Below are 24,896 nucleotides of genomic sequence, written 5' to 3'. Positions count from 1 at the left end.
TTGCGGGGTTGATAGCATGTCTCCGTGTTTATGGTACGGCTCTCTATTAGATGCGACTGGTGATCGGGTGTGATAGTGGTGAAGAAAACCATATTTAAATAAGAAATAGCACCAGCAAAACCTCTATCAACAGCCATGATGAGTTCAGATCCCTGTACGTAACATTATTTCACACCTAGGCTACAGCTGTACATGTGAAGTGATTTAAATGTGCAAATCATTTGGGACGTTTTGCATCCTTTGACCAAACAAGTATAGAAGTGTAAATGTGACAAAACGGACGAGGCAGCGATCAGAATGAAACCAGAAAAGCAGTCGTTTTATTTCCGTTTATTTCCACAGCACCGTAGGCCAGCATTACTAAAACCATAAAGCACGTTAAAAGAGCAAGCCACCGTGTGCAGATTCGATTATTAAGCCGAAGGCTGGCGTGGAAAACCCGTCCTAATCGGCGACCGCAGTCTTTCGCACATGCTAACCGGTTTTAGTAAGACTCGTTTACCAGCACAGATTTGAACGACAGCATTTACACCCGACGTCTCCGCTTGTAGCCCAGATCATTTCATATTCATTGAAAGCCTACAACTGGTCTTCAGTGCTCGATGCTGCTGCTGCTGTTGCTGCTCCTCTGTCGGTTGGCACTGGGAGCTTGTGGAAATGCTGGAAGGCTTGGGCAACTTTCTCCGGGCCGATATTGTACACTGGGTGAGTCGGTGCCTTATTAAAAAAAAAGGGGGAAAAAGAATTCTATATAACAGCAATATTTCATAGAATAAATTATTTTCTATATATTCTATAATCATATTATATATACAGATACACGCTTACAGTACAATTAATTTCTTTTGGGGTCAGAGCGTAGGGTCGGCTATCGTACTGCGCCCCTGGAGCAGACAGGGTTAAAAGCCTTGCTTACAGGCCCAACAGTGGCTGCGTGGCAGAGCTTACATTCAAACCCTCCACCTTTTGATTGATATTCCAAAGCTCTACCCACTAGGCTACCACTGTCACGCAAGTAGTCCCACATACAACAGTCATAGTAAGTAGCATTATATTTATTATATAAATTACAGCCAAACTAACGATTTCTATTTATTTATGCATTTTCTCAATCATTGCTAGAGGATCACTGATGGCATTCGTGGAGGGTATATTGCTGCATATAGAAGCACTTCATAGTTCTATTATTACTGACTGTAGTCCATCTGTTTCTCTGCATGCTTTGTTAGCCCCTTTAATGCTGTTCTTCAATGGTCAGGACCCCCACAGGACCACCACAGAGCAGGTATTATTTAGGTGGTGGATCATTCTCAGCACTGCAGTGACACTGACATGGTGGTGGTGTGTTAGTGTGTGTTGTGCTGGTATGAGTGGATCAGACACAGCAGCGCTGCTGGAGTTTTTAAACACCTCACTGTCACTGCTGGACTGAGAATAGTCCACCAACCAAAATGATGAAGGTCTAGAAGACGACCGACTCAAACAGCAGCAATAGATGAGCGACCGTCTCTGACTTTACATCTACAAGGTGGATCGACTAGGTAGGAGCATCTAATAGAGTGGACAGTGAGTGGACACGGTATTTAAAAACTCCAGCAGCGCTGCTGTGTCTGATCCACTCGTACCAGCACAACACACACTAACACACCACCACCATGTCAGTGTCACTGCAGTGCCGAGAATGATCCACCACCTAAATAATACCTGGGTGGTCCTGTGGTGGTCCTGGCCGTCAAGATGTTTCAGACCATACAGTATATAGGACCTATTTTTCCCCAAACTGAAGTAAATTTGAGGTGTAAATAACAGCAAGTTTTGCATTTTTAGCCAGTAAAACAGCCTAGCTTGGTGTCTATAGGCCGAAATCTGGACAGTGGCAGTAACTGACCTCCTGTATCACAGAGGAAAAACAGACTTGCGCTCAACACAAAGCTAAACTTGACCGTGCTGCTGCTGCTCCCCTCCCCCCCCCCCCCCCCCCCCCCCTCCTCCTATTCTGAAGGTTTTGATACGCTTCGTCAGACATCTCCCAGAGAACAATCCGAATGGAATGTCAGGAAGAGACGAAATGTTCTGCCAGGAACGTTTAAGGTGTTTGTTATGGCTCTGGAATTCCTGGAAGCTCTTGTACCTTCACTAGGACTGCTATAGTGTGAAATCTTCTCAATCAGTGGCACCATGATGATAAAATCGAGTGCAATCGATTAGCACAGGGAATCATCTTTATACGAGGAGTCTTCAAAAAGTTTCCGCACTTTTTAAACTCTATTTATTAAGAATTTTAAAAACAAAGGACTTTTTTCCCCTCCCAATCTAGTCGTATCTTCTTCTTCCTCGGCCTTTGTCCCGTTCGGCTGGGGGTCGGCCGGATGCCCTTCCTGACACGACCCTCCCCATTTATCCGGGCTTGGGACCGGCGCTACAGTGCACTGGAGCACCCGGAGGAAACCCACGCGGACACGGGGAGAACATGCAAACTCTGCGCAGAAAGGACCCGGGCCGCCCATCCTGGGGATCGAACCCAGGACCCCAATCTAGTCGTATCCAATTACCCAATTGCATTTATGCTTCCTTTCTACTGATGCTGATCTCCGCCCTGGTTGAGGAGAGCGAGACTGACACACGCCCCCTCCGACACGTGTACAGTAGCCGACTGCATCTTTGCAGTCAGCGTCCAAGACGGATCATATGCGGATCAGCTTTGTGTACGTACAGCCACACCAACGCATCACCGCATTATCCCTCGACTCAATCAGCCAGAAGCGGTTGTAATTGCAGTAGTTATGAGGTCCCGTCCGACTCCCACCCTGTATGAACAACAGCCAACTGTTGTTCAAGTAGGCGCCCAGCCTGCTGGATGGCAGAGCTGAGTTTCCAGCCGACGAGTTTTAGTCGAGCACGTAGCCATCACATGAAAATCTCCCCCCCCCCTTAAAGCTTCTTTGAGCGCTGCTCAGGTGGCGCAGCGGTAAAAACACACGCTGGAACCAGAGCTGGGATCTCGAATACATCGTATCGAATCTCAGCTCTGCCTGCCGGCTGAGGCTGAGCGACCACATGAACGATGATCGGCCTGTTGTTCAGATATGGGCGGGACTAAGCCGGATGGGGTCTCTCTCCCATGACTGGTGCGATTACGACCTCTGCTGGCTGATTGGTGGCGCCTGCACGGAGATGAGAAAAGAGTGCTGTCAGGGTGCGTCTCTCCGTACACGACGCTATGCTGCACTGCACTCGTCAAAGCGTAGGTGATGAGATGCATACGGCTGCTGCACACGTGTCGGAGGGGGCGTGGGTTAGCTTCGTTCTCCTCAATCGGAGCGGGGATCGGCATTGGTGGAGAGGAAGCGTGACGCCCTAACAAAAGGAGAAAATACATGAAGAAAAAAAGCGCTTCTATGAGCGTCCAAAACGGTGCAAATCAGATGGAGCTAAATCCAGACTATAAGCGTCTTTCAGACACGACCGATTACTCCTCCTACACCCTCACCGCTTATAACCAAAATATAATAATAAGACTTTCTGAACATCCCTCGTAATTTGGGTGGGTGAGGGCTAGCATGTGCTTCCTTTTTATATTTTCAATCTGCCGCTCATGCCAAGTCCCTGGACAGACCGACGCACCTCGGTGCTATTTTGAAACATGAACGCCACTCATATTCCACCCAGCGGTGTTAGTTTGTCAACGAACCTTTTTTTCATGACGAAAACGAGACTACAGGGTGGGCCATTTATATGGATACACCTAAATAAAATGGGAATGGTTGGTGATATTAACTTCCTGTTTGTGGCACATTAGTATATGGGAGGGGGAAAACTTTTCTAGATGGGTGGTGACCATGGCGGCCATTTTGAAGTCGGCCATTTTGGATCCAACTTTAGTTTTTTCAATGGGAAGAGGGTCATGTGACACATCAAACTTATTGAGAATTTCACAAGAAAAACAATGGTGTGCTTGGTTTTAACGTAACTTTATTCTTTCATGAGTTATTTACAAGTTTCTGACCACTTATAAAATGTGTTCAAAGTGCTGCCCATTGTGTTGGATTGTCAATGCAACCCTCTTCTCCCACTCTTCACACACTGATAGCAACACCGCAGAAGAAATGCTAGCACAGGCTTCCAGTATCCGTAGTTTCAGGTGCTGCACATCTTGTATCTTCACAGCATAGACAATTGCCTTCAGATAACCACAAAGATAAAAGTCTAAGGGGGTCAGATCGGGAGACCCACGACTGGCCCACGACGACCAATCCACTTTCCAGGAAACTGTTCATCTAGGAATGCTTGGACCTGACACCCATAATGTGGTGGTGCACCATCTTGCTGGAAAAACTCAGGGAACGTGCCAGCTTCAGTGCATAAAGAGGGAAACACATCATGTAGCAATTTCAAATATCCAGTGGCCTTGAGGTTTCCATTGATGAAGAATGGCCCCACTATCTGTGTACCCCATATACCACACCATACCATCAATTTTTGTGTTCCAACAGTCTTGGAGGGATCTATCCAATGTGGGTTAGTGTCAGACCAATAGCGGTGGTTTTGTTTGTTAACTTCACCATTCACATAAAAGTTTGCCTCATCACTGAACAAAATGTTCTGTGTAAACTGAGGGTCCTGTTCCAATTTTTGTTTTGCCCATTCTGCAAATTCAGTGCGCCGATCTGGGTCATCCTCGTTGAGATGCTGCAGCAGCTGGAGTTTGTAAGGGTGCCATTTGTGAGTAGCTAATATCCGCTGAAGGGATGTTCGACTGATGCCACTCTCCAGTGACATGCGGCGAGTGCTACGCTGTGGGCTCTTGCTGAATGAAGCTAGGACAGCCACTGATGTTTCTTCATTAGTGACAGTTTTCATGCGTCCACATTTTGGCAAATCCAACACTGAACCAGTTTCACAAAACTTGGCAAGCAGTTTGCTAACTGTAGCATGGGAGCTGGGTGGTCTCGTAGGGTGTCTTGCAATGAAATCTGCTGCAATGACCTGGGTACTGCGTTCACCAGACATCAACACAATTTCTATCCGCTCCTCACATGTTAACCTCTGCGACATGTCAATGGCTGTAAACAAAGAGAAGCTTGTAAATAACTCATGAAAGAATAAAGTTACGTTAAAACCAAGCACACCATTGTTTTTCTTGTGAAATTCTCAATAAGTTTGATGTGTCACATGACCCTCTTCCCATTGAAAAAACTAAAGTTGAATCAAAATGGCCGACTTGAAAATGGCCGCCATGGTCACCACCCATCTTGAAAAGTTTTCCCCCTCCCATATACTAATGTGCCACAAACAGGAAGTTAATATCACCAACCATTCCCATTTTATTTAGGTGTATCCATATAAATGGCCCACCCTGTATAACTACATAAAAACTACTTAAAGGGATAAAAACTATGACGAAATGAATCGACACTTTCGTCAACGAATAAAAACGAGACGAAAATGTTTGGCAGGGACGACATCCAATCAGAACTGATTTAGTTTTGTGGAAGGTAGGGACAAGTTAGGAAGAGATCCAATCAGAACTACTTTAGCGTATGTGGAGAGGCGGGACAAGCCGGGTAGCCATCCAATCAGTACTAATCTCTTTTGCGGTACCGCGTTAAGAGCACACTCGCACAAATTTGATCTAAACCCGGGAAGACCAAACTAGCCTGTGAACTTTCTTTACTCATGGAACCAGATTAACTCCACAATGTCAACAGGGAGAAAGAGGAGAGCTGATATATCTGGACACATTTCTCATTTGACGTGAAACGAGAAACAAGACGATGTGTAAACCATGTGGGGCGACGATCTCGGGTAAAAACACAACACATCTGGAACATCTGGCACCGCTGGCAGAATAATGGCAACATGATGTCACAGCTGCTTTAACGGTACCCAGTTTTATAAAGAATGTAATGTGCAATTTGTTATAAACAATGCATATATGTTTCAGGCAGAGCGGAACTACTGGTCATTAATCTTTTGTTATTGTTATGCTCAATAAGCAGGTCAGTTAAATAAAGATGTTGTTTGAAATAAGTTAAATCTGGTTTTGTGTGTATTGCACATTCAAACATTAATAATATTCCATAACTGGTTAAAAATGTTTCATTTTGTGTAAGTGTATATAATGACTTAAATAATTCAAGGGAACTGATGACAAAGCATTTACATTTTACACCCTTAATATCTTAGTCGACTGAATTGACTGTAGATTTAGTCGACTATATTCTTATAATAATTAGTCGACTAAAACAATTCAGATGACTAAAACTAAATGACATTTTAGCCAAAAGACTATGACTAAAACTAAATCAAAATTTGCTGTCAAAATTAACACAGCCACCCAGAGAGCAAATCTGCATTGAATACAGATGGTAATTCCACAGTCGGGGCTTAAATTTGCATTAAACTTAGAATCTTGAGCCCCCAAACGATCAAACCGATCAAGCCATGTTGGACTGTAGCGTGCATGAACATTGAAATGACCACACTTGAATATTTCCTGGACCTGAACACTAATGCGGCACGTTTCTCAACTCTTACCAGTCGGTTCTCTTCTTTTCCGAGGACCAGCTCATTGTGGAGATCTTTATTTCCGAAGTGCTGTGCTATAGAGAGTCCGCTCAGGCAGTAGCACGTGTGGTAGAAATCCCTGGCTCTGAAGTAAACACACGACACAGGCAAAGATCGCTAGAACGTCCAAGGAAATCGAGTATATCCAAATGGGATTGGAACAAAACACAAAAGACAACAACCAAACACAAATCACAATCCCGTTGTGTAGGTTCAGATAAACTGGAGGTCCTTGGTATAAAGAGACAGAAGGTACACAGGAGGTGTAAATTAGGGATTGTAAGCTGTACTCACTTCCCCGGTTTGTCCAGCAAGCCGCCTCCAGGGTTCTGGCAGCAGAGCAGGATGTATTCCTGCAGCGCCTGAGACTCGAACATCCAACTCTTCGTACTCAACGTCACTTCTCCTACAATAATAACATGGAGACATGGAGTCTGACACCGTTCTATCAGAACCAGCATTAACCACACGGGCCTTCCACACTGTTCCTTCCTTGGACCACGTTTGATAGACACTGACCACTGCAGACCGGGACACACCCCACAAGAGCTGCAGTTTTGGAGATGCTCTGACCCGGTCGTCTAGCCATCACACTTTGACCCTCGCCGAACTCGCTCAGATCCTCACGCTCGCCCATTTTTCCTGCTTCTAACATCAACTTTGAGGATAAAATGTTCACTCGCTGCCTAATATATCCCCCACACTAACAGGTGCCATGATGAAGAGATAATCAGTGTTATTCACTTCACCGGTCAGTGCTCATAATGTTATGCTTCATCTGTATACGATGTATTTAGAATGTATTCAGACCTTATTAGTATTCTTGACGTTTTTGTCCCCACTTTGTGTCGAGGATTTGCTGAATTTGAAAGGATGTTTAATTATTTATGAGGGTTTTGCATCACGTTTTACATTCATGACAGGAACGGTAGTCCCAAACACAGTCATGGACAATTCAGTGTCTCCAATTCACCTCACTTGCACGTCTTTGGACTGTGGGAGGAAACCGAAGCTCCCGGAGGAAACCCGCACAGACACGGGGAGAACATGCAAACTCCACACAGAAAGGACCCGGTTTGCCGCTGACCTCTTCAAAGCTCTTCAAAGAGGACCCTGACCACCCCACCTGGGAATTGAACCCAGGACCTTCTTGCTCTGAGGCGACCGAGCCACCGTGTCACCCATTTGAATGGATATGATAGCTACTTTGCCCATCAATCTCCACAATCAACCATGATGACAAAGTGAACACAAGTTTCCTGGCAACTGCTTTAAGATCTGATAAAAAAAAGCTTATCGATGCCACAGAAGAGCATATATAAAGCTATTAACGTGTTTTCCACTGTTAAGAGACCTGTAACAGTCAGGGCAAGAACAGAAGGACCCAGAACTGGTAAAACGAAGCAAAACCACCATATAACAAATGTAGAAAAGTCGCAACTAACAGATACGGTCGACACAGGAGTTTAACACCGTTCTACTGGGTGGCATCTGCACGGAAGAGTCATCAGAAGTGAACCACTCATCTGCAGCCTTATTACATAATGTAACATTAAACGTATGCAAAAGCGTTATGCATTTACTCCTGCGGCGTCTCTTACCGTCGTTAAACAGCGCTCTGTGGAGCAGCGGCAGCAGACCCGCCTGCCAGAAGGAGTAACAGCCGTCCACCAGTTTATTACACCGGCCCTGGAATCCTCCCTCGTAGCGCATCTGTCTGCTGGTGACCCAGCGCTGTGGATCACACACACACAGACGGCCTGATATATCTTCATTACGACAAGCATAGAGCAAAGAGTATTAACACGGGCCATGGCTTATAGCCTGAGCACGCAGTCATGAAGCTGTAGGCAATGAACCGTACGATGGCATGTAGAACGTCTGATCTACCCGTATAACTGGTATTTTGCCCAGTAAGATGATGTTCAATGGTGGTGTAGACAGGCAGCACCTGTGTACGATGGTATTAGGTTTCAGTCACTTCCATGGTTATCTTCATCACAAGCTCTCGAGCTGTACAACATCTTACCAGCCCAGAAAGTTTAGGACTGGTTTGATAAACACGGCAGTGCCGAGTGGATTGGAGACACGAGCTTGTAGCTAGGAGGCAAAGCTACACCGAAAATTAATGGTATTACTGCCTTGCGCCCAGTGATTTCTGATAAACCGGCCCCACCGTGACCCTGACCAGGATAAAGCGGTGGTAAAACATGAATATGTGGTTTACATGAGCGCTTGGAGGTAAAAAATCTGAGCCCATCAGTCTATGCACGACCTTACTATCAGAGACCTGGACTGAATCATGAGCGGTGGAGGAATACAGAGCGAACAGTGTGATCTTCTCTGCATGCAAAGGCTCCCGTTAAAAGAAAATACCGTGTGGGAAAGCGTGGGTGTGGTACACGTGGCAGAGGAATTCAAATAAGGAATTTAAAATGGTGAAATTAGGAGAAAGAAATAAGAAGGGAATGCTAAAACTAGAAATATGACATTGATGGGATGAGACTTACTAATAAGGACTTGAGATCCAGCATGTGCTCCTTTCCCAGGATGACCAGAGCAGCCGTGCCACAAAAAGTGTAGCCGCCATGAGCCTCCAGACCGGGCACCCCTCCTAAACCACCTTCCCAGTTCTGACAACTGAAACGGCCCAAATACACAATCAGTTGTGACGGAGATGTTCAAATCATGTGACCCGAAGTTCAGATACGATTAAATAAAGGTCTGAGGTACCTGAGGATCCAGTTAGGTGTTCCCTCAAACAGCGCCGGGGTGATGATGTTCGTAAGGGAGGCCACAGATGCCGCACAGTACGCGCTCCTGTATGAAAACAGAACAGAGGAATCATTATAAACGAGTTTTAATACGAGTTTTAATTCATTCACTCACTCATTCATCTGCAGTGAAACTGCATAACCATAATCACAACATGGTGATAAACTGGTATCTCATCATGCCAACATGATCACAATACCAAGACAATACAACTTAAAGGGCAGCGGTAGCTCATCAATTAAGGTTTTTGACTACTGACTAGAAGGTTGCTGGATCAAGCCCCAGAGCTTCCCTGCATTGTATTCAGTCACAAGCGTAAGCCGCTTTGAATGAGCGCTGCAGATGTAAACGTACCTGACGTCCACCTCCCCACCTACATGCATTATAAAGGAGCCATCTGGCTGCTTCACAGAGAACAGGAAGTCCAGGAGCTTCTCCCTGATGGGGGAAGGGAAGCACCGTTAGCATGGCTGTGAGATCAGTCGAACACATGAACGTGCTGACGGAGAGGCAGCGGACGTACGGACCTGTCTATGACGTCGTAGGCCTCCTCCGTGCCCAGGATGCAGAGGGCATTGACGGCGGCGTAGGTGGGTGCGAGGTGAGCGTGCTGGCCCGGACCTCCGGCGAATCCGCCCGTCGGGCTCCGACACCGCGCCAGGAACTGGCAAACGCTAGGAGAGGAGAACGCGATGAGAATGGATCCATATCATATAAATATGTACATTGTACACTGATGTGATATTATTCGTGATTCGCTCAAACCTTCATCAGGGTGTCTAGATTAAAGGAACCAACATGACCAGTATTAATGGCTTTGACCTGCAGGTGATCAGATCTCTGTGTGCTGTTTGTGTTGAATTTAAAGGTCAGAGATGGGTGCAGGACCACACCCCCTCCCTCGTACGGTGAGGACCGGGCGTCGGCAGGGATGAGTGAAAACAGGCTGGCAGTGACCGGTGGCCGTACTCACTCTGATGCCATGGAAGCAGGAACAGGCTCCTCCAGCAGCTCCAGACTGTGCAGGATCCAGTAACAGAGCCAAGGCCGACTGGCATCCAAACACTGAGAGCAGAAGGCACAGAGTCAACGGCATACACACACACACACTCACACACATATACACACACACACACACATATACACACACACATACACACACACACACTCACACACATATACACACACACTCACACACACACACACACTAACACAGAGCAGAAGGCACAGAGTCAACGGCATACACACACAAACATACTATCTCTCTCTCTCACACACACACACACTAACACACACTCTAACGAATGTTTGACGTTTTATGGCGTAGACGCCCTGCGAGCTTTTTCTCTCAGTTCATTTACTGCCGGGTTAAAGTTTCCTGTGGAACTGATGTTTAGTCCGAGGTAAGTATAATCTTTAGTGTGCTCAATTTCATGGTGTCCTAATTTATATGTGTGTTTGGTTCCCTGAGATCTGGCTCTTTTCTGGAAGGTCATAATTTTGGTCTTTTTGAGGTTGACGGTCAGGGCCCAGGTCTGACAGTACTGCTGCAGCAGGTCCAGTTTGTGCTGAAGACCCTGAGCGCTGGGGGACAGCAGGACCAGATCATCTGCATATAGCAGGAGTTTAACACTCTAACACACATACACCAACACACCCTAACACACACGCAAACACTGACAACAGACAGTACACTGAGTCAGAAGCACACACACACACTATAACAGACACTCACACACACAGACGCACACAAACACAGACGCACACAAACACAGACGCACACTGAGTCAACAGCACACACACTAACACACACACATACACACTAACACACACACACTCACACAGACACTAACATTCACACACTCACACACACAGATACACTAACACACACTCACACAAACTAACACACACACTCCAACACACAGACACTAACACACTGTAACACACACACTAACACACAAACAGGCTAACACACACACTATCACACACACTATCACACACACACACACACAAAACACACATCCTAACACTCACACAATCACACACTAACACACACAAACACTAAGAGCAGACGGCACACTGAGTCAACAGCACACACACTAACACACACACTCACACAGACACTAACATTCACACACTAACACACACAGATACACTAACACACACTCACACAAACTAACACACACACTCCAACACAGAGACACTAACACACACACTAACACACAAACAGGCTAACACACACACTATCACACACACACACACAAAACACACATCCTAACACTCACACAATTACACACACACACTCTAACACACACAAACACTAAGAGCAGACGGCACACTGAGTCAACAGCACACACACTAACACACACACACACACTAACACACACACTCACACAAACTAACACACACACTCCAACACACAGACACTAACACACTGTAACACACACACACTAACACACAAACAGGCTAACACACACACACACAACACACATCCTAACACTCACACAATCACACACACACACACACAAACACTAAGAGCAGACGGCACACTGAGTCAACAGCACACACACTAACACACACATACACAGACACTAACATTCACACACTAACACACACAGATACACTAACACACACTCACACAAACTAACACACACACTCCAACACACAGACACTAACACACTGTAACACACACACACTAACACACAAACAGGCTAACACACATACTATCACACACACACTATCACACACACACACACAAAACACACATCCTAACACTCACACAATCACACACACACACACTAACACACACAAACACTAAGAGCAGACGGCACACTGAGTCAACAGCACACACACTAACACACACACTCACACAGACACTAACATTCACACACTCACACACACAGATACACTAACACACACTCACACAAACTAACACTCACGCAAACTAACACACACACTCCAACACACAGACACTAACACACTCACACAGACTCTAACACACTGTAACACACACACTAACACACACCAACACACTAACACACACAAACACTGAGAGCAGACGACACACACTCACCGACACACACTCACCCACACACAGACACTAACACACATACACAGACACACACATACACAGACACAGACACACACCAACACACCCTAACACACACGCAAACACTGACAACAGACAGTACACTGAGTCAGAAGCACACACACACACTATAACAGACACTCACACACACAGACGCACACAAACACAGACGCACACAAACACAGACGCACACTGAGTCAACAGCACACACACTAACACACACACATACACACTAACACACACACACTCACACAGACACTAACATTCACACACTCACACACACAGATACACTAACACACACTCACACAAACTAACACACACACTCCAACACACAGACACTAACACACTGTAACACACACACTAACACACAAACAGGCTAACACACACACTATCACACACACTATCACACACACACACACACAAAACACACATCCTAACACTCACACAATCACACACACACACACACACACTAACACACACAAACACTAAGAGCAGACGGCACACTGAGTCAACAGCACACACACTAACACACACACTCACACAGACACTAACATTCACACACTAACACACACAGATACACTAACACACACTCACACAAACTAACACACACACTCCAACACAGAGACACTAACACACACACTAACACACAAACAGGCTAACACACACACTATCACACACACACACACAAAACACACATCCTAACACTCACACAATTACACACACACACTCTAACACACACAAACACTAAGAGCAGACGGCACACTGAGTCAACAGCACACACACTAACACACACACACACACTAACACACACACTCACACAAACTAACACACACACTCCAACACACAGACACTAACACACTGTAACACACACACACTAACACACAAACAGGCTAACACACACACACACAACACACATCCTAACACTCACACAATCACACACACACACACACAAACACTAAGAGCAGACGGCACACTGAGTCAACAGCACACACACTAACACACACATACACAGACACTAACATTCACACACTAACACACACAGATACACTAACACACACTCACACAAACTAACACACACACTCCAACACACAGACACTAACACACTGTAACACACACACACTAACACACAAACAGGCTAACACACATACTATCACACACACACTATCACACACACACACACAAAACACACATCCTAACACTCACACAATCACACACACACACACTAACACACACAAACACTAAGAGCAGACGGCACACTGAGTCAACAGCACACACACTAACACACACACTAACACACACACTCACACAGACACTAACATTCACACACTCACACACACAGATACACTAACACACACTCACACAAACTAACACTCACGCAAACTAACACACACACTCCAACACACAGACACTAACACACTCACACAGACTCTAACACACTGTAACACACACACTAACACACACCAACACACTAACACACACAAACACTGAGAGCAGACGACACACACTCACCGACACACACTCACCCACACACAGACACTAACACACATACACAGACACACACATACACAGACACAGACACACACCAACACACCCTAACACACACGCAAACACTGACAACAGACAGTACACTGAGTCAGAAGCACACACACACACTATAACAGACACTCACACACACAGACGCACACAAACACAGACGCACACAAACACAGACGCACACTGAGTCAACAGCACACACACTAACACACACACATACACACTAACACACACACACTCACACAGACACTAACATTCACACACTCACACACACAGATACACTAACACACACTCACACAAACTAACACACACACTCCAACACACAGACACTAACACACTGTAACACACACACTAACACACAAACAGGCTAACACACACACTATCACACACACTATCACACACACACACACAAAACACACATCCTAACACTCACACAATCACACACACACACACACACACTAACACACACAAACACTAAGAGCAGACGGCACACTGAGTCAACAGCACACACACTAACACACACACTCACACAGACACTAACATTCACACACTAACACACACAGATACACTAACACACACTCACACAAACTAACACACACACTCCAACACAGAGACACTAACACACACACTAACACACAAACAGGCTAACACACAAACAGGCTAACACACACACTATCACACACACACACACACAAAACACACATCCTAACACTCACACAATTACACACACACACTCTAACACACACAAACACTAAGAGCAGACGGCACACTGAGTCAACAGCACACACACTAACACACACACACACACACTAACACACACACTCACACAAACTAACACACACACTCCAACACACAGACACTAACACACTGTAACACACACACACTAACACACAAACAGGCTAACACACACACACACAACACACATCCTAACACTCACACAATCACACACACACACACACACAAACACTAAGAGCAGACGGCACACTGAGTCAACAGCACACACACTAACACACACATACACAGACACTAACATTCACACACTAACACACACAGATACACTAACACACACTCACACAAACTAACACACACACTCCAACACACAGACACTAACACACTGTAACACACACACACACTAACACACAAACAGGCTAACACACATACTATCACACACACACTATCACACACACACACACAAAACACACATCCTAACACTCACACAATCACACACACACACACTAACACACACAAACACTAAGAGCAGACGGCACACTGAGTCAACAGCACACACACTAACACACACACTAACACACACACTCACACAGACACTAACATTCACACACTCACACACACAGATACACTAACACACACTCACACAAACTAACACTCACGCAAACTAACACACACACTCCAACACACAGACACTAACACACTCACACAGACTCTAACACACTGTAACACACACACTAACACACACCAACACACTAACACACACAAACACTGAGAGCAGACGACACACACTCACCGACACACACTCACCCACACACAGACACTAACACACATACACAGACACACACATACACAGACACAGACACACACCAACACACCCTAACACACACGCAAACACTGACAACAGACAGTACACTGAGTCAGAAGCACACACACACACTATAACAGACACTCACACACACAGACGCACACACACACAGATGCACACACACACAGACGCACACACACACAGACGCACACACACACAGACGCACACAAACACTAAGAGCAGACGGCACACTGAGTCAACAGCACACACACTAACACACACACACACACACTAACACACACACTCACACAGACACTAACATTCACACACTCACACACACAGATACACTAACACACTCACACAAACTAACACACACACTCCAACACACAGACACTAACACACTCACACAGACTCTAACACACTGTAACACACACACACTAACACACACCAACACACTAACACACACAAACACTGAGAGCAGACGACACACACACTCACCCACACACAGACACACTAACACACATACACAGACACACACCAACACACCCTAACACACACGCAAACACTGACAACAGACAGTACACTGAGTCAGAAGCACACACACACACACACACTATAACAGACACTCACACACACAGACACACACACACAGACGCACACAAACACAGACGCACACAAACACTAAGAGCAGACGGCACACTGAGTCAACAGCACACACACTAACACACACACTCACACAGACACTAACATTCACACACTAACACACACAGATACACTAACACACACTCACACAAACTAACACACACTCCAACACACAGACACTAACACACTGTAACACACACACTAACACACAAACAGGCTAACACACACACTATCACACACACACACACACACAAAACACACATCCTAACACTCACACTATCACACACACACAAAACACACATCCTAACACTCACACAATCACACACACACTAACACACACAAACACTAAGAGCAGACGGCACACTGAGTCAACAGCACACACACTAACACACACATACACACTAACACACACACTCACACAAACTAACACACACACTCCAACACACAGACACTAACACACTGTAACACACACACACTAACACACAAACAGGCTAACACACACACACACAACACACATCCTAACACTCACACAATCACACACACACACACACACAAACACTAAGAGCAGACGGCACACTGAGTCAACAGCACACACACTAACACACACATACACAGACACTAACATTCACACACTAACACACACAGATACACTAACACACACTCACACAAACTAACACACACACTCCAACACACAGACACTAACACACTGTAACACACACACACTAACACACAAACAGGCTAACACACATACTATCACACACACACTATCACACACACAAAACACACATCCTAACACTCACACAATCACACACACACACACACACTAACACACACAAACACTAAGAGCAGACGGCACACTGAGTCAACAGCACACACACTAACACACACACATACACACTAACACACACACACTCACACAGACACTAACATTCACACACTAACACACACAGATACACTAACACACACTCACACAAACTAACACACACACTCCAGCACACAGACACTAACACACTGTAACACACACACACTAACACACAAACAGGCTAACACACACACACACACAAAACACACATCCTAACACTCACACAATCACACACACACACACTCTAACATACACAAACACTAAGAGCAGACGGCACACTGAGTCAACAGCACACACACTAACACACACACACACACTAACACACACACTCACACAGACACTAACATTCACACACTCACACACACAGATACACTAACACACACTCACACAAACTAACACACACACACACAGTATCACACAGACACTAACACACTCACACAGACTCTAACACACTAACACACACACACTAACAGGCTAACACACTATCACACACACACACTCACAAAACACACATCCTAACACTCACACAATCACACACACTAACACACACACACACTAAGAGCAGACGGCACACTGAGTCAACAGCACACACTAACAGATACTCACACAGACACACACACACTAACACACACTCTAACACTAGATACTGTTATTAATGGGTATTTGCTAATCTGTACGTCCAGGTGAAGTGATGCCAAATTAAATAAAAAAAGATTTTAACATCAGGTTTTAGACACTTTGGTTCCATTCATGACAGAACAGGTAGTTACTGGTTACACAAGATTCATCAGCTCAAGTTTTATGTCAAACACAGTCATGGACAATTTAGTGTTTCCAATTTACCTCACTTGCACGTCTTTGGACTGTGGGAGGAAACCGGAGCTGCCGGAGGAAACCCACACAGACACAGGGAGAACATGCAAACTCCACACAGAAAGGACCCGGACCGCCCCACCTGGGAATCGAACCCAGGACCTTCTTGCTGTGAGGCGACAGTGCTACCCACCGAGCGACCTGGCTGAACATTAACACTAAAACATTCATTTCCAGACTGATGTTTACCTCGTAGGCGTCAGAAAGATGGCGTAAACCCTTCTTGAGGTACTGGTAGTGCTGCTCTCTTAATAAGGTTGGCCTAAAAACAGAACAGATTACACATTAGCCTCCTGCCAGGTGAAAAAAGAACAATAATCTGCTCAAACAAACTACTTCTGTGATGAAATGTGATTGTTGGCAGCCACAAATGAGTTCTAATAACCCACAACCTCCACAACCATGTTCAACAAACATCTGCAGCAGGTTCTGAAACAAATCCACCTTTAAGACCTTACTAACATCAAAGGTCCTACTAGTGTCACAGCAAAACCATCTTCGCTCCAAGCTGCGTTACGTGTAAGTGTGCATCAGGGCTGGACGTCTCCAGAGTTCCGTTATGAAGCAGAACACCGATCATTAGGTTCGGTGCTCCAAGCTGCTGCTTCATTCTTGGCTTGAGGCATTCGCTGTAATTACAACTTACACCGAACAGCCTCGACTTCCAGCAGGACTGATCATTAAGCCCTCCAATCTGTCCGATAAACAGAACCGATGGTAAACAAACATAGCAGTGACAATTCACTGTGACTGAATGCTGTGCTCCTGAAAACATCTCTTATAGCACTATTATTATTATTCTATATACAAGAGTCCAATTCACTGCCAAATGTTACAGCTGGGATGAATGTAGGAATGTTTTACTATGCAAAATAAAATCCCTCATTCTGCTGCTTCCGGTCAGCAAGTCACTCCAAATAAAGAATCCATAACTAAAACCTTCTAATCAGAAAACAGTGGACATATTTCCTCCTGATGAGACTTCACAGTCATTCTGTGCTTTTATATTTATATTTAACAATTAAAACGAGCTTTCGGAGGTTTTGAACCTCCTTGGCAGGACTTGAAACTTGATCTTGCAGGCAAAGGTTATGAGACCCAAATGTTCCCACACCCTTGTGTGTGATTGTAATATAAATCATGGTTTGAATTACAGGGGAATGGGGCGGGGGTCTTACCCTCCTAATTAATACTTGGATTCTCACCACCACCACCACCACCGACACCAGAAAAAGACAAGAAAACAAAGCTTGTGGGCGGGAGGGGGTCGGTAGACAGCTAAACTAGGGATGCATCGATACCATTTTTTCCCAACCGAGTACAAGTACGTGTATTTTTGTACTTGCCGATACCGATACCTATTTAGAATACCGTTTTTTTAAAACAAAAACACACGTGAAAAGTGACGAGAAGTTTAATGATACCACGTCCAAAAATGCACGTCAACAAGTAGCGAGCGATCAAAGTGTTTGTGCGCTGACGTGATGAAATCAAGGAGGAAAAATAAATGAATCTGAGTGGATTTGGCAACACGAGCAGCATGGATTGTTCTGTAGTGAGTTGGAGGTTAATAAATATTTTTGTTGGTGTTTTGTTGTTATGTTTTGTAGAGAACGATCAGGTCAGAAATATTGTAAAACGTGTGTGTGCTGATGTATTCTGATATAAACTATATTATCCCCCTGTCCCACCTGTTTACACTCCTCTCCTGCGTTTCCCCTCACACCGTATCCTGCGTTCTCATTGGCTGTTCGACATGTCACTCATTCCCAGTCGCACATCTCAGATCAGATATCTGACGTGCTAGAAAACTCGAGCGCTCGGTGAGCCGGTCGGATCGAGTCGTTGAGTAGTTCACACTTGGCGATCGAGAGCCGAGTTTTGATCGCCGAGCGAACGCCGAGTCGCTCCCGAGCCGGCAAATCTAGCGCCGACCAGCCGCCGAGCGAAAATCAGGGCAAGAATCGTGTAGTGTGAACCAGGCATAACGCAGCGACGTGCACTAGGTACACGGTATCGGATGTTTAGTATCGGAGCCTCGTTTGCGAGTACGAGTACAAGTTAATGAGCGCGGTATCGGGCAAATACCCGACACCAGTATCGGTACTCACACATCTCTAAGCTGAACTGTAACTAAACTGCACCTTCAGGCAAAACTTGTAGAATGTAGCTGACACGATCAAATTCAAAAACTCTTAAAAGCAATAAAATGTATTAAACAAGCTAGATAACTACTACTAAAATTAACATACAGACTTACATTAACTTACTGGCTTGTGCAACTGCAACCTTAATAAAAACGCAACCACTAACGGGAGTGACGGCAGGCAGACGAGATGAGAAATGGTCCGGTCTAGGGACATAACGATACACTCTACCCACGACACGATACGATTCACGATACCGGGTTCAGGATACGATTTTATCCCAATTTTTTAATCCAAATTAAATTAAGGACAAATGATTAACAATTATTTCCTTTTATTATTTCTTTTTTTTTTTTTTTTATAAAATAAAATCCTGTATTTGAGCTTATCTTTTATTTATCTAAATAATGAATATCCTTTGATTTCTGAGGTAGGTACAAACTATGCCAAATAATGCTTAGTGTGTAAAAAAAAAACTGAAATGAAATTTTAAAACAAATCCAACATTATATAAATAAATGAATAATACAAATGAATAAAGTATCCTCACATAAATAAGTTTGGCTGGAAAATTCCGAACCTGGCAACTTTGTGAAGTGCCGTCAACCAGGCGAGGTGAACGGCGCCAGCGCCCTCTGCTGTTTAAAGTGAATATCGATTCATCTTAAATGAATAACCGATTCGAATGTTGGCACATGTGCACCGATTATTAACTGTCATGTGGTGCATCGTTACATCTCCAGTACGGTCCACTTTTGTGGTGTCTAACCCTAACCCTAACCCTAACCCTAACCCTAACCCTAACCCCAACCCCACCCCCCCCATATTGTCAGTATATAATTCACACTCATTCAGACAAACATCAACAAACTCGGAGGATCCGGATGCTCAAATAGCACATCAGTCACTGTCTATACAGACCTACTGTACATAACACAACAGTTTATACATGAAGTTAAAAATTAATACTAGAATAATAATGATATTAAGGAGGGTGAGTTTGAAACATTTGTGATTGAATGATATATAAATGTGTTGAGTGCACAACACAAACCTAAAACCAGTGCTAGTTTGGATGCTGTACAAATGGAGAGGATGAGAGGGGTATGTTTGATAGATCGAATCTCTAAACACCACAGTGACACTCGGTGGCTGGTTGTGCCTAATACAGTCTGGTTTTAATACAAACAGACTCGAATCACTACAGAAATAATAGGATAGATTATTGCACACATTTGTTTGTGTTTAAATTATTACTTAATCTTTAAGCTCATGTGAAATATCCTGACGTGCAAGAGGAGAATTTAATCTGCGCTGTCAAAAATAAAATCTGGATGTTTAAACAAGACAAAACCCCTTAATGTAAAGATAATAATCAATACTTAATAACCAAAGATGGTGAAAGTGACTCCTGAATTTGAGGGAAGGCCATCAAAGGAAGCTTAGTAACTTTGGGTCAGGAGCAATAGGTTAAAACCACAACGTATACATGTGGGTGTGCACATGCACAGACAGACACATTCGCACCCCTTTGCACATCCATCTTTGCACTGTAGACCACGTTATACCAAATTACATCTCCAAATGTACCCACAGACGTTGTTGTTGTAGTATGTTATTACGCTGGTACTTTGTTTACTGTTTACTTCATAGTGTGTACCATTGTTTTGATGTATGTAACTAGCTAGTAAGGCCTTAATTTCCTCCGGGATTAATAATTAAGCTCCAGCTGCCAATAATAGCAGTTAGTTTTAGTGAAGGCAAATATTTTGACCCTATCAATTTAAATATTCAAATATAAAATCTTTATGTCTATGCTTTGCTTACAAATACAGTCTTTGGTTCTTGTTTTTTAATACAAACTTCACTATACGTTACATGTTTATGTGTGAACTCCGCACATCCAAGAACAACATCACAATCATCTGAACTCCCACCTCAATAACAATCAGAGAACGTGAATCAGGACTTACTGTGGAGAGCTGTGGATTTGCTGGTAAACATTGAGAACCTCTTTAATACTGTGCTCCACTTTTTCCTGCATAGTGATAAACAAGAAAACAAAACATGTGGTGATGAGAAGAGCACAAACGAACACAGACGACTTTTTTTTTCACGTACGTTGGACAGTCGAGCTAATTAAACCCAAAGCTTATTTTGTTTATGCCTGGCTGTTCTTAGCATTTTTTTTTTAATGAATTGTATTATTTAGTAATTGATTTATTACGACTGAAAGTTGATATTTGACATTTTGGTTTTATTCATGACAGGACAGGTAGTTACTGGTTACACATGATTCATCGGTTCAAGTTTAATGTTCAATGTCAAACATGAGGACAATTTTGCATCTCCAGGAACCGGAGCACCCGGAGGAAACCCACACAGACACGGGGAGAACATGCAAATTCCACACAGAAAGGACCCAGGCCTGAGTGACACTGTGTGAGGCGACAGTGCTACCCACCAAGCTGCCCAAATGTAATTGTATCCTAGTAAGTGATGAAGCACCATTCATTTATGGGCAGTGGCAGCTCAGTGGTTAAGGTACTGGACTAGTAATCAATTATTATTATTGTTATTATTATAATACATACCCATTTTTATTCATATGCTTATTGTTATTACTGCTATTATGTATATAGTACTATGAATATAGATATAATTCCATACAATACAAGCAACTGAGGGTTAATGGCTTTGCTCAGGGGTCCAACAATGGGACTTAGTGACCTAATGATACCTAATAATTACTAGTCTAGTATCTTAACCACCACTAAATGTCTGTGTTTCTCAGTTCAGTTGTTTTGTACATGTGATTTTACATGATGTGCAGACTATTAAGCAGAACCTTGCTGTTTTAGTGTTCTGGGTCCTCAGTGGTGGAATGAGCTTTCTTTTACTGGAGTTTAAAGACTTTTTTTTATACAATACTTAGAATGATGACTCTTTTGGGTTCTGTACACATATTTAAAAGATTCATGCACTTATTTGTTAGTTTGAAATGCTGATTAGCTGGTACTAGACAACATCAGTCTGTTGAGATCGTCAAGGATCTTGACCTACTGGAGCTGTTTTGCACAATTTCTGAATTCTGCAATGACCAAACACCTTTTATAGGGACTGGTCACTGGTCATGTCTTGCACCCATTTCTGGATGGTAACAATCCACTACATTTACATTTTTGGGATTTAGCAGACACTTTTATCCAAAGCGAATTACAATTGAGGGTTAGGGGACTTGCTCAAGGGTCCAACAGTGGCAACCTGGCAGATGTGAGCCTTGAACCAGCAACCTTCCGATTGCTAGCCCTTTATCTTAACCACTTAGCTACCACTGTATAATTGGCTCATTTAAGCTGTACGGTTTACTGTTAACAGTACCAGCATTCCATACAGCGAGTTAACCAGTGTTTATAACTTTTATTTAGAAACTGCCTGGTGTAAATCTGGCCTTAAATAAAGACAAGACCCTCCTTTAGATTCTGAGAGCGTTGGCAAAGCTGCAGTGCACTAAAAATAAAATGTCTGGAGTGTTTACTAAAGTGTGCGGAACACCGTGAAACGACTCAACGACTGACTAGCTAACATGTTCATGTCTATGTAATACTAAGTGACTCACTAGCTAGCTTCTACAGCACTGCTGCAGCATGGTATGGATAGTTGGGTAAGCCAGTTAGCTTAGCTAAAGGGTTACAATCATACTCAACACAACTAGTAACCACAACAGCCAGCTAACTGCTAGTTACTGGTTAGCTCAACAAAGCTAACTGTCACTCACCTGCTCTACTGAAGTAACCGTCCGCACATCTTCATCTTTAAACTCCTCCAAATGATGGGAGTCGCTAAAGCATCTTAAACGAGGTGATATATCCATAATTAATTACAAAACACTGTCCTAAAACAATAAATCCTAATAGAAATAACCGAGCTAGGCTGCTATCACAGCTAGCAGAGTGGTTCAGTGCAGATACAGACGCTGTAGTTTCAGACTTAACCGTTATAAGGAGTCACTTGGGCTTTCTTTTCTTGTTAGCCTGACTTTGCGCTGATCTCCATACCATTCACATCAAACAGTTTAAGGAGACATGATTTGGAGATCTGCGAAGAGCCACATGAAAATCACGTCACTCCAAAAGCGCACACAGATTAATGCTACATTCAAGTGCATCCACATTTTTTCGTTGACAACGTTTCGCAAAAATGAAGGCGCACGCGAATGTCCACTGTTTCGTAGTTACAAATTTACATTTACATTTAGCAGACGCTCTTATCCAGAGCGACTTACAAAAGTGCTTCCATAGTGAACATTATGTTACTCTAGTTTAAGTAAATAACAGTCCGAGAATACAAATCTGCTGAAAACCCTGTTAGAACCAAAGGTGTTTTTTTTTTTCAAGAAACAAATAAAAGCATTAGTAAGTACAAGTCAGCTTAGATGCTTAGTAAAAAGGTTGGTTTTTAGTCGTCTTTTGAAGACAGCGAGAGACTCAGATGTTCGGACAGACAGAGGAAGTTCGTTCCACGAATTGGGTGCAAGTACAGAGAAGAACCTTGATGCTTGTCTTCCTTGAGTTCTGGGTGGAGGATCAAGTCGAGCGAGACTAGTGGCTCAGAGGTTGCGCGGTACAGAGCGGGGTTTGATTAGACCTCAAAGGTAGCTTGGGGCTGGTCCATTTTTGGCTTTGTAGGCGAGCATCAGTGTTTTTAACTGAATGCAGGCAGCTACAGGAAGCCAGTGAAGAGAACGCTGCAGTGGGGTGATGTGGCGGCGTTTAGGTTGGTTGAGGACCAGGCGGTCACCTGCCAGGAGGGAGTTGCTGTAGTCCAACCGTGAGATTACAAGTGACTGGACAAGAATCTGAGTGGCTTCCATGG

The 24,896-nt window shown here is 44.1% G+C and overlaps 1 protein-coding gene across 2 annotated transcripts; it reads right to left on the bottom strand.

The window, feature by feature from the left end:
• Positions 1-298: 298 nt before the first annotated feature.
• Positions 299-23,993, bottom strand: fntb (farnesyltransferase, CAAX box, beta). 2 transcript variants are annotated; one of them, XM_063001458.1, is made up of 12 exons: positions 23,800-23,993; positions 21,995-22,059; positions 18,064-18,136; positions 10,316-10,407; positions 9,870-10,016; positions 9,697-9,780; positions 9,301-9,387; positions 9,078-9,207; positions 8,169-8,301; positions 6,862-6,973; positions 6,538-6,652; positions 299-717 (listed from the first exon to the last, which is right to left on the bottom strand). In XM_063001458.1, the coding sequence occupies exons 1-12, from the start codon at positions 23,893-23,895 to the stop codon at positions 580-582; spliced, it is 1,272 nt and encodes a 423-aa protein (XP_062857528.1). In that variant the 5' UTR covers positions 23,896-23,993; the 3' UTR covers positions 299-579. The 2 variants fall into 2 exon arrangements, with proteins under 2 accessions (XP_062857528.1, XP_062857529.1); XM_063001459.1 differs by lacking the exon at positions 299-717 and adding an exon at positions 3,219-3,357.
• Between the last annotated feature and the right edge of the window lie 903 nt (positions 23,994-24,896).

The sequence above is a fragment of the Trichomycterus rosablanca genome, chromosome 9 (assembly GCF_030014385.1).
Source record: "Trichomycterus rosablanca isolate fTriRos1 chromosome 9, fTriRos1.hap1, whole genome shotgun sequence".
NCBI classification, from domain to species: domain Eukaryota; kingdom Metazoa; phylum Chordata; class Actinopteri; order Siluriformes; family Trichomycteridae; genus Trichomycterus; species Trichomycterus rosablanca.
Note: the sequence above shows the minus strand (reverse complement) of the source record. Positions and strands in the feature narration are given on the sequence as shown.